Here is an 11,619-nt window from a genome sequence, read left to right on the forward strand (position 1 = left end):
AGCTGCATTGTTGGTTTCTGAGGATAATCAAACTGTTTGGTATGAATATGGTTGTGTATGATCAAAACTGCACAATATAATACTGATGTCATTTGATATGCACTATGCTGCTCTAATCTGATTTGAAGAGCTGCTGTTGAAAAGTATCATTTGGCTAGGTTTATATTTTTATTTTTATATTATGGCATAGTGTTCATGTATACATAATGGCATGTGTATAAATGTGAATGTGTAACTGCACCAAAGCCTGCATGAATGGAGTGCATTGTACATTTTCTGCATGACTTTAAAAACCTTAGCAATACATGCTCCTCTTTCACATTTCTTGTTGCCTGATATTGTTACTCTGATACCTAGAAGCATGTTAAAATAGTTGCATGCTCTAATTACCAAGAAGGCATTTCCAAGTCATAGTTACTTTGCTGCTTCCAAAAAAGAAGGCTCATTTTCTCCCTCCCTCCCTCTCACTCCATTTTTTTTTCCCCAGAATGTGCACTTCATATTGCACACGTACAGTATTGGTAAGGAAAATATGTAAAAAGATGTCATTTTCTTTTGTCATTTAATTATGCCTTCTGTCCTGCTGTTTTATTTTCATAGAAATAGCTAATAACTCAATTAATACTTTATGTAGAGAATATTAACTACTTCCCATATTTATAAAATTGTTCCGATTTAAAACATTGTTAATACTCATAAATTTAGTGTAATTCTTAAAAAAAAACCCATCAAATTTAAATGTGACTTATACAGTGACTAGGAACATTTGTATTAATTCTATTTCTTTTCTGCACTTTTCTTTATCTGATAAATATAAGAGCTCAAGTACTATCTTTCTTTCAAGATGACTTCTTTACTTGAAATCAGTTAACATAGTAGTTTTTCCAGTTCTTTTTTTATATAGAATCAAAGAGAAATAAACCAATTCATGCTCAATGTGTTGGAAATTTGCATTTTTACTTCTGTTCAAAAAGGGTAGCAAGTTTATAAAGTGGTGAAGATTACTTCTAGAATTCCATAATTTATTATTAAATTATATATGTCTGTCCTTAAAACAGAATTTTCTAAAATGAGTACACAAATAAAATGTAAAATTAGGATTTGTAACTATTTAAACAAACAAGTATGTTTTTAATAGAACATATTTTAGAACTAAGAATAAATACAAACTCTTAGCTGAAAAATAACCATGTAAGATGCAGAAAATATTTGCTAACTCTGACTCCAGTGTCATAAACTTTAAAATTATCTTGCTGTGGTCATAGCACTTTTAAAGCAAAATCAGCTAAACTTAAATCTCTAACTCCCAGAATAAAACAAAAAAAATCCCCAAAAAACCGTATAACCCTGATTCACTTACTTCTAGAGGAGTATATCTTATCTCTGTCTCTCAAGTGTTTTTGCTATTTGCATTCAGCTGAAATATTACTGATAGTAACTCAACCTGGCATCTGGGGAGTGTTTTAAAATGTAACTAAATGGGGAAGAACTTAGTATTTTATACATGTTATATTATTGTTATTAACTGGGCCAAAGAAAACAGAATCTATAGAGAATCTTTGCTTAATGAAATTTGATCCTCTGTGAATTAAGCCTCCTCTTGTACTTACACAAGGTCATTTCATAGGCTAGGCCCCTTCCATTTATATCTTTGACCATACTTCTTTTCTCATAGCTTGCTACTGCTGAAAATGGTCCTAGTGCAGGTAATCAAATGAACACAATCAGAAAATTTTCATATTTTTTAGTACTACCTATTTTCTATATGAATACATCAATCTATTTTAATGTCACTTGTTTCACAGTCACTCCTAACATTTCAGATGTTTTTGGTGTCCCTTTTATTTTTTCATAACCTAATAATAAAACTTAATGGTAAATATGGGTGAGATTAGATGGGTGCCATATATGATACAAATGTAATAATTAGTGTTCTTTCTTTTCCATATTGAGTCAAAGATTATTTCACAACTATTTCAACTTTTTAGATATTATAAATCTGGCCATACAATTTAAATTTAAAATAGTAAATATTTATGCAAAATACATTGAGAAATCATGTGCTATTAAAAACTGTGTGATGATTTTACAAAATTAGACTTACAGAAAAGAAGTATTTCTAACCCAAACAGCTATAGTTAGATGTATAGCATGTTTTCCAAAAGAACATACACACTGTGCTTGTGAGACAGATACATACCGTGCCCATGTGTCTTGAGGATTGTCTGAGAATACAGGCTAGATCTCCTCCAGAAATTATCATCAACTATGGAGTCATAAAATTCCCCCAAAACACTAGCTTCTAACCTGTGTTTCCTCATAGCACTTGGAATCAAATTTTTAGCACTGGGAAGAACCTTAGAAATCATATAAAGCCAGTGTTTCCCTAACTTTAAACAATCAACATAATACTTTCTATAAATGAAATCTTACAGAGATGGCCCAATTTTTTTTGTTTTTTTTTTTTTAAGATAAAAATGAAGCAACTCTGACTCGATCGAGTAGCTGCATTTTTTTCCTTTAAGACATCTCTATAAATATCCTCCAGCTTCACAAAGGATTGAGAAACTATTTGGAGATTCAGTACCCTAGTTTTAGACGAAACTGATTAGCTTTCATATTCCTGGCCTAGGTTTCTAGAAATGAGACCCTTATTATTTGTGTGACATTGTAAACATATGCTGTTGGGCATTGGGTCCCTTCTGACCAAAGCAATTTTAGCTATAACACTGTAAGTAGGTATAGTATTTGCCTATAAAATATGCCTCAGGCCCTGGTTTTCTTAGTAATACAAATATTTCATTGTGGATGTTTCTGCTGCTGCATGCAAGATTATTTTTTACTTTAAAACTGTATATGACCATTTAGTAAATAAACATGGTAAGTAAACCTATCTGACACTTAGAAGGCATATTATTTATAGCTTTTAAAATGTAAAAAGAAGTCTTTAAGTAATGAGATGTCTATCAGATTAACAAATTTCCCAGAGTTGGATTCCTTCTCCTGCCCTGCACATTAACAGCTCTTTAGTTTATCTTCATGAATTGTATTATGGTTTAGCCTTTGATTAAATAACATGAAATGCTTTTCTCCTGCAGATGTGGACAAAGTACAAGAAAGCAGAAATTCAAAAAGCAGGTCTAGGGAGCAACAAAGCTCCTAATTCTATTACCCACTACATGACATGTGGGCCAAGTGGTGAGTTTCTTGCTTAAAATGTAAATGAGATTAGTCTCATTTATACAGACTAACCGAGTTAAATATAAGAACAAGTGCAATTGCATTAACAGATGTAAATATTGCTTGCTTAATTCATGACCTTCTGTCTTACTTACTAGTAAAGCAAGATTAGTTGATTGCCCTAAGTTTTTGCCTGTCAGTGCAGGAAGCAAACCTTTAAAAATTATTTTTCTTTTTTTTCCTCAATTTAAGTTTGATTTTACTAGTGAATAATATTTTAGGAATTCATTTTTTAGCTTGAAGTCCTTTTTTGTGATACGAATACAACTTTCCCAGAATGTTCTTAATTAATTGAGGAGAATAAATGCCTTTTGTATGAAGAGCCACTCAAAGAAAAATTGTCTCTGACTTTCTGTCATTCTCATTCCTATAGAATACCTGTATCTTGTGCATGCTGTTCTTATATGGCTGCTCTGTATTTTATATCTCTCTTATCTTCAAGCTTTTCTTATATTTTCTTTCTTCTTTCTACCTTCCAACTAAATACAGAGAGAAAAGTGTCCTTCAGTTTCTCAGTATGAAGCCTTTATTTCTGAAGTAACAAGACACCCAACTATAGGAATCTTTTAAAAAATCTTTAAGGAGACTTTAAACAATCCTTCGTGACTAGAGCAGGCAAGAAATACAAACCTTCATTCCTTCCTTGAATCAAGGAGCACTTCTGGAGTCAACTGCCAAAATTTTTAGAAGGTTTTAGGACTTACTACACATTGTACTGTTAAGATCTACTGCATAAAGGATGTTCTCTCGATAAGGACCAAGTGTTTTAAGGTTTCAAGAAGTTCTCCAAGAACAATCTACTTCTTTCATCATTTGTTTATGAATTTATCCATGTTTGCTTAATGCTTCTGCTAAGTATTAGCCAAAATCTAGCCATTTATATTTAGTTGTGTAAATCTAAATTAAATGCTGTAGTATGTTGTGGAATGTACTATATATCAAGATACAGAGAACATTGTATTGGCATGTCAGAGCCTTATTTGGTTAGCAGGCTGCATGTGTTAGTATTTGTTTTTTTTTTTTTTTAAGCCAATTATTTTGATGCACTGCAAAAGAACTTCAGTTTATGAATCTGGAGAATCCATAATGAGATAGGAGTTATAAAAAATTTACAGTAATATTAATCTTTCCATATTTCCCATTAAGAAACACTAAGCATTCACACATGGATCCAAGGAAGTTAGTGTTTTTCTGAGACTTTTTTTAGTAGGGTGGTTTTCCAGCAAATGGCATTCCCAAGATAAAGCTGGTGTGTTTTAACTCATTTCCCTTCTTTAGTATTGGATTATGTGTGTGTTTGTTTTTTTAACTTGAGAGCTGACTGTTGCTTAAGAAGTTTTCTTATGGCAAAAATAATGTAAATAACTTACTATGATCTGCATTTTGCCAAGAACTCAGTTATTATTCTTAAGGTTATCACTTATTAATAAGAATTTTTGTTTTTGTCCTTTATAATATTACATTAAAGTTGGTAACTGTTATTGGTACTTTTGAAATATTTGTATGCATTTGTTACCTTATACATTTGAAAGAAGCACAAAAAAAGTAGATTTAGTTAACCCAGGGAAACATCAATTTTTTTGTAGTTCCAATTTTATATCACAATTTTATTTTCTTATGAAATCAAAAAATGCATTGATACTTATTAATACAAATTCATTATTTAACATAAATATCAGAATAATCTTAAAGGTCTGAAATGAGGAAGATACTGACTTTTTTTATTTTAACAGTATACTTCTTAGGCTCTCATTACCAGCTCTAAAAAATCTTTTTGGAGTTATTCCATAGTGTGTAGTTTATGAACTATGTATTTCATCACTAACCTGGTTGCCATGAGAAATGTGTCTCTCTCTCCCTCCCTCCCTCTCTTCCTCCCTCCTTCTCTCATCCTCCTTTTTTTTGGTAGGCCAGTAGCAGTGTTGTGTTCATAGTCTACTTTTAGAAAGACCATTAATGAAAAGAAGACAGCATGTATAGTTGACCAGAATTGAAATGGAAGTTAGAGAACTTGGACTTAGTTAACTTAATGCCACCATTAACTTAGGTTTTGCCACCAAATAATGCTGTAAAGTTAAATCACTTTTAAACTCTTGGATGAAAGGTGCTATGTAAATGTAAATACAAAGGATTCTTACTAAAATACAAATATTGCACAACAGACATATTTAAAACCTATTCTCTAGGCTTTGAAACATCTCTCCATCATGACTCCCTAGATTCAAGTATCAAATTGATAATGGGCATCATGGCAGTCTAGAGACACTTGCATGTAAAAATGTAAATTCATTTTTAGGTGGATAAATTGAAAGTAAATATAGAAATTATGTTTTAGCTAAATACAGTAAGTGGGTAACTTAGATTTATATTAACTAGCATCTAATTTGCACAACTAGGACACAACCCAGGACAATTACTGAAAGTTGAAATTTAATGAGTAGGTGGCCCAGTGAGGGTGAATGCTATCACAGCTTGACCTCTCCAAGACACTAATATCCTAAAATAGAGAAAATGCTTAAGGGCAGCCTATAAAGTACTGAATCTGTAGGCTGACCCTGAGAAAGTGTAGTTCAAGAGACAACCAAGGGACACACTTGAGACTGCAAAAGTATGAACATTCTCAGTCATATTCATCACCTTTCTCAACCATTTCAAGAAAGAACTAAATAATAACCACATGAATATTTTACTTTCTCCAAAAGATACTGTCAGAAGCAAGCTTAGTAGGAAGTCACTCCTTTCGCTAAGATAAACTACTTCTGCCAAACAAAATAGGGCCAACCAGAAACTAACTGGGGCCATTTTCTGTCTGGGGTCTGACATGCTTTTAGTTATCTGGCTCTATTCTAAAGCAACACCTAAACCCCCAAGGAAATGGAGGAATTCAATTTACAGGGTAATAGCTTCAGCCCAGAGCTCCAATTCACATCTGGCCATGTAGAAATGTTTGGTCCAAGTTTTTGAGCTGGTGGTTACCAAAGAGTTCATGAAACAGGTTTGTATGTAGCACCTTTCATGCAAGGCATGGTAAGAGCCTATTTAAAAATCACTGTGTGTATTACAGAATTGCAGCCACCTCACAAATGAAGTATGACAGCTTGTACTGTCTTAAGAGTTTATGTCAGGAAGTGAAAGATACTGTACCAAATCTGGAATTACAATGAGGAGTAGTAATGTACCCTAAATGACTTTTGTATTTTAAGTTACATTTTATGAGAAAAGTGAATTTTTGTCTTTTTATTTTCCACTACACTTAGTCCTGAGATGTATTTTTTTCTTCAAGACTTGAATGAATACAAAAGGAGCCCATTTTATAATATAAACCTTGATGTACATGTTGAGATATTTGGACAACAATGAAAATGCCTTAAAAGGAATGCTTATGGATAAAGTTGCACTTCTAACACCCTTTAACAAACCTGATTTTAAATTGTCTTTTTCTTTTCTACTAAGGGTTCTCTTTTTCAATGTTTGCCATTGTACTTATAACTGTTATTAAATATGAAATCAAATAATATAAAAGCTGTAACATTTCCTTTGAAAGCAATGCTACTGAGGAATTTGGAGTTGAATGGCAAAATGTTTGTTACTTGGCAATACTTAACATCAGCCACAGAAATCCAGGTTATAACAAAAGAGACACCATTGTTTGGTTGATTTGTCTTCTTTAAAACATTCGTATTTTTCACTTTATTTCTCCTTAAAAAAAACGTTAAGTTTGTTTAACATTCACTTATCAAACTGATATAAAAAGAAATAAAGCAAAGAGGTGTTTTTATAACAAGTAGTAATTATTTTAAAATTCTAATATGCAATTTCAGCCAAGTGTTATTCCTTTTCCTTTGCCCTGGAAAACCTATTATCAGACATAACCCATAACCTTGTTTAGATGATTCTGTCCTAATTATTTTAGGGTTAGTATTAGAGGTTTTGGGAGAAAGAAAAGAGAGTCTATCGGTTCTGTCAATTCCCAGATAGGTTTAAATACAATAATAGATTGTACAATCAATCTCTTTCACTTTCACTCACAGTCTATGGGAGGCAGAATGTTAGAGACAGCAACTGGCCTTGTGTCCCTGGGCAGGTCCGTCTTGCTGGGCCTGTTTTCACCAGGAGGGAGGGAGGGCAGTGTTAGGCCAGTTATCTAAGGTTCTCAGTGTCTTTGATTCTATTCATTAAACCTTCATTTTATATACAAAGCAACCTAAAATTGCCTCTTTCTTAGAGATAGAGAGTACAGAGTAGGTAAAAACCAACATGGCACCCCAGAATAAGGTTATCATTTATGGAAAATATTTATTAACTCCACATCTTTTCATAAAAATTCTGCCATGAGCAGACATGTAGTTTCTGATCATATATATCAAGAAATGACAAGTCTTTACTTTTAGTAACACAAACCTAGTACAAATTAAGTACAATATCTCTCCCGGATGTAAATTATTTGAGTGATCAAACTTAGGAAAATATGTTTATCTTACAAATATCCCATTTGATTATACTACAGGCAAACATGAGAATTTTCATGATGAGACTCTAGACTATTTTTGTAGCATAGTGTATGTCAGGCCCTCGACTAATGAAGGGTTTTGTTTGAATTTAAATGAGGTTTAAAAATGTCAATTTTCCTCACTCTGTTTTTTAACTAGCTTCCAGATGACAACTGACAGTACATTATCCTGGGTTCTTATACTGTTTTAGATGCTGTAATTGAAAGGGGATGAGTAAAATTTAATACAGCTTAGAGGATAGAAGAAATTTGTCCAAGTATGTTCACATTTCTAACCTCTGAACAAGCACTAAACAAATCCTTCTTAATGGCCTATGTATATTCTGCTACTTAGTTTTAAAATGTAATTTTACAGGGCCGGCCCAGTGGCACAGTAGTTAAGTTCGTACGTTCCACCTGAGTGGCCTGGGGTTACCCGGTTCGGATCCCGGGTGCAGACATGCCACCGTTTGGCAAGCCATGCTGTGGTAGGCGTCCCACGTATAAAGGAGAAGAACATGGGCATGGATGTTAGCTCAGAGCCAGTCTTCCACAGCAAAAAGAGGAGGATTGGCAGCAGTTAGCTCAGGGCTAATCTTCCTCAAAAAAAATAAAATAAAATGTAATTTTATAAGCATAATGAGTGACATATTTTCCATCCCTATGTTGTTTTTTCTAGATTAAAATTTTTGAAAGATACACTTTTATATAGAAAGTTAATTAGCTTATTTTCCATTGGAAAAAAATCACTAGTTTAAAAACAGCCAGCCAGTAATAGAAAGCTTTTGCCCTTACCCCCATGTTTGTTCTAGTAATCTTCCTAAGGACTCCCATTCCCCAAAGATAACCACCACAAACAATTTAATATATTCCTATGTTCCTTTTGATTTTTTTCCCTATGTGCACACTGTCATGTATAATTTTATATATGCTGTTTTTGCAACTTGCTTTTTTCAAGTATAATAAACACCCTAAAGGAGATGCAAGATAGTTAACTAATCTTAGTTTTGTTTTTTTGAGGAAGATTAGCCCTGAGCTAACGTCCACCGCCAATCCTCCTCCTTTGGCTGAGGAAGACTGGCCCTGAGCTCACATCCGTACCCATCTTCCTCCACTTTATATGTGGGATGCCTCCCACAGCATGGCTTGACAAGCAATGCCCAGGTCCAGGCTCAGAATCTGAACTGGCGAACCCCAGGCCACTGAAACGGAGTGCACGATCTTAACCGCTACACCACTGCGGCTGCCCCTAACTAATCTTAGTTTTGATGTTAATTCTTAATTGTTGAAGGCATCCTTCATGAGTAATTGTCATGGGGAATGGCGGGGTGGAATCTCTGAGCTGACTAAAACTACCTCAATACATCTTTTTAAAAACAACTTTAAGATGAAACATTCCTCCTGAAATGATTTAAGCTGTCACCAAACCAAGGAGCTAAATAGTCTCCTCAATTGTAATGCTTTTTGTAAATTACAAATAAGAAAAACTGCTTTCAGAAATATATTGTAAACATTAGCCCAATTAGTTATTTTTATCAAAATTTAGTATTATGGGATCATGTCCTGTCTTCTTCACAAATGTGAGAAAGTCTTCAGGGCTCAATCCCATGGTTGCAGCATTGGTCATTGGATGAAAATACACCTTTTCATGTCCACCTTCCAGAAAAGCAGAATCCAGAACAAATTTCACATCTCCATCATCACAGAAGAGTGCCAAGGGTGTGGCACAGCCTTGACCAACTTTCAGTTTTTCTAGCATGGCTGTTTCATCAGCAAACCGCAGATTTCCACTCCCAACACCTAACTGCTTGGCAAGATCATTTAAATTAATTTGTCTATCATGAAGAACTGTCACCAGCCAATAGCCTTTTTTCTTTTTGTCTTTAAGAAATAAGTTCTTACTATGTGCTCCTTTCAAATGCTGGATATGAGGCATCATTTCTTCAACTGTAAACACCTGTAAAATATCATGAGAAGTTTAAAAATAATATGCATGTATATACACACACTGCACACATGCACTGTTATATGCATTTTGCTTGCTGGATGAAAATAGCAAGGTTAGGGAGTACCTAATGCCTTGGATTTCACTGGTAGAGACCCATTCCCAGCCAATTACCAAAAAATTGTAAGTCTTTGCCATCTCAATTCCTCATCTCATGGGACCTCCAGTAGTTTCTCTTAGGCCAAGTCTTTATTCCAGTGTGCTAGCCAAGCCCTCACATTGCTAAAATGCTGCTTTTTTTTTTTTCTTTTTTGACTTTTGGTACCGGAAGTTTATAGCAGCCCAAGATCCTATTCCTTAGCATTCTATTACATCCAGACCATGTGACAACCTCCACTCTACAAATACGTATGTATATAAATAACCACAGTGAGAGGATGAGACCTTGAACAAACATAAAGAACATCACAAAAGCTGGCAATATGCACACGTAAAGAAGGGAGGGAGAGTGTGTGGACTCTACCGGAGGAAAGAAGGTCAGAGAAAATGATAGTTTTGATTTGTAAAGGTGAGCAAGACTTGTAATGTATTTCTCTATCCTTTTAAGATCACCATGTTTAGCTATTATCATTAGCTGTTTCTCAAGCCTTGGGTAAAAACTTTATGGCCCCACATCTCGCAAGTTACACACTGGTTCCATTAAATATTTGCAAATCTTCACATCAATACACTAAATTATCAAACTCTCTAACCTTGTGTCCTGCTGTATGCATGATGACCGACACATCACAGACACTGCAAAGACGGTTTACTGCTTCCTAACATTTTATCTACACCTAATGTGGACATACCAGCATCCTACACCAGTTTAAGATGCGCACGTTCTAAATATGGTGCGCTAGTTCTCAACATGAAATGTGATCGAATCGCTCCAAGAGGAAAACAAGTTTTCGCGCAATAACATCATAGTCCCGAGTCGAGAGGCCTTGGATATCCCTATCGGGTCCCTTTCGGACTCGAACCCGAGAAATGCCCTGGAACAGACCTTTCTGCGGCACATTACTCCCGGGACGTATGGTCTTAGTAACCTCGCCCGAGAGACGCTGCAGCAAAGCCCAGGCCCTCCGGCCGGGCTCTCCCGGGGGAAGCGCCTCACCTCGGGGTGCTCCACGACCTCCGTGCGAATGGCCAGGGCGTCGAGCCGCTGCTCGAGCTCCGCCCGCATCTCTGCGCCCGCCATGCTGCTGTCGTGGCGGCGGCGAGAGACAGAGGGAAGAAACTATGCTGGACCTTCCGCGTCTGTGCCGACTGGAAGCTGAGACGGAAGCGCAAGGAGAGAGTAAGGCCGGCGCCGGAAGTCTAGTGCCGGCGCCTTCCGGAGGCGGGGCTGCGCCGTCCTCTGCCACCTCACCTGGCGCGTCCCTGAAAGTCTTCCGCGGAGACGGCCTTGCAAGGTGTGCGGGGTTTCTTACCCCGGGCCCACAGCGCCTCCCTCTTGTGGCGCCTGCGTTCTCATAGCCTACGTTGATCCGGCTGAAGATTTCCTAGTTCCAGCATATTTTACATTTAAACTGAATCAGAACCGCTTAACAACGTCCCAGCTTAGGGATTGTTGGAGGAGATCATGGAGAAGACATAACCGCCAGTTGACCCGCTAAATGGACTCCGGCAATCCGAGGCTCCTCACCCTCTCCCCTGTCCTCGGAATGTACTTTCCGCCCACGGTACCAGGGCTGGGAGCAACTTGAAGGGTGCAGCCTTGAGACAGCAATGTGTTATTGAAACCGTCTGGACTGTATGCGTGGTGAGTCTCTTTAAAGCCTCTATGTGAACTCTTCAAACTCGAGATTCTGGCCAGCGGGCATGGAGATCTACTCGTCTTGCAGCCACGCAAGACAAACCTTTTCTGTAAGTTCCCTTTCTTATTAAAACTGCCACCTACCAA

The 11,619-nt window shown here is 36.2% G+C and overlaps 2 protein-coding genes across 16 annotated transcripts in view; one reads left to right on the forward strand and one right to left on the reverse strand.

Annotated features, from left to right (window-relative positions):
- CCDC88A (coiled-coil domain containing 88A) overlaps positions 1–11,619 on the forward strand; it is a 123,169-nt gene extending 111,550 nt beyond the window's left edge. For 11 of the 14 annotated variants that reach the window (XM_023619080.2, XM_023619073.2, XM_070235456.1 and 8 more), the window contains 2 exons: positions 3,099–3,198; positions 3,730–7,021. In XM_023619080.2, the coding sequence (XP_023474848.1) occupies positions 3,099–3,163 (65 nt within the window). In that variant the 3' untranslated portion in view covers positions 3,164–3,198; positions 3,730–7,021. Of the gene's footprint in view, positions 1–3,098; positions 3,199–3,729; positions 7,022–10,005 lie in introns of those variants that run through there. The other 3 variants (XM_070235454.1, XM_070235455.1, XM_070235457.1) reach the window with 1 other exon arrangement.
- LOC100052533 (prolyl-tRNA synthetase associated domain-containing protein 1) lies at positions 7,512–10,969 on the reverse strand. Of its 2 annotated transcripts, XR_011426066.1 has the most exons (3): positions 10,831–10,969; positions 8,890–9,686; positions 7,512–8,212 (listed from the first exon to the last, which is right to left on the reverse strand). XR_011426066.1 is itself a non-coding variant. In XM_001496684.6 (2 exons), the coding sequence occupies exons 1-2, from the start codon at positions 10,912–10,914 to the stop codon at positions 9,252–9,254; spliced, it is 519 nt and encodes a 172-aa protein (XP_001496734.1). In that variant the 5' UTR covers positions 10,915–10,969; the 3' UTR covers positions 7,512–9,251. The 2 variants fall into 2 exon arrangements, 1 of the variants encoding a protein (XP_001496734.1); XM_001496684.6 differs by having other exon boundaries at positions 7,512–9,686.

Source organism: Equus caballus, chromosome 15, assembly GCF_041296265.1.
Source record: "Equus caballus isolate H_3958 breed thoroughbred chromosome 15, TB-T2T, whole genome shotgun sequence".
NCBI lineage: Eukaryota > Metazoa > Chordata > Mammalia > Perissodactyla > Equidae > Equus > Equus caballus.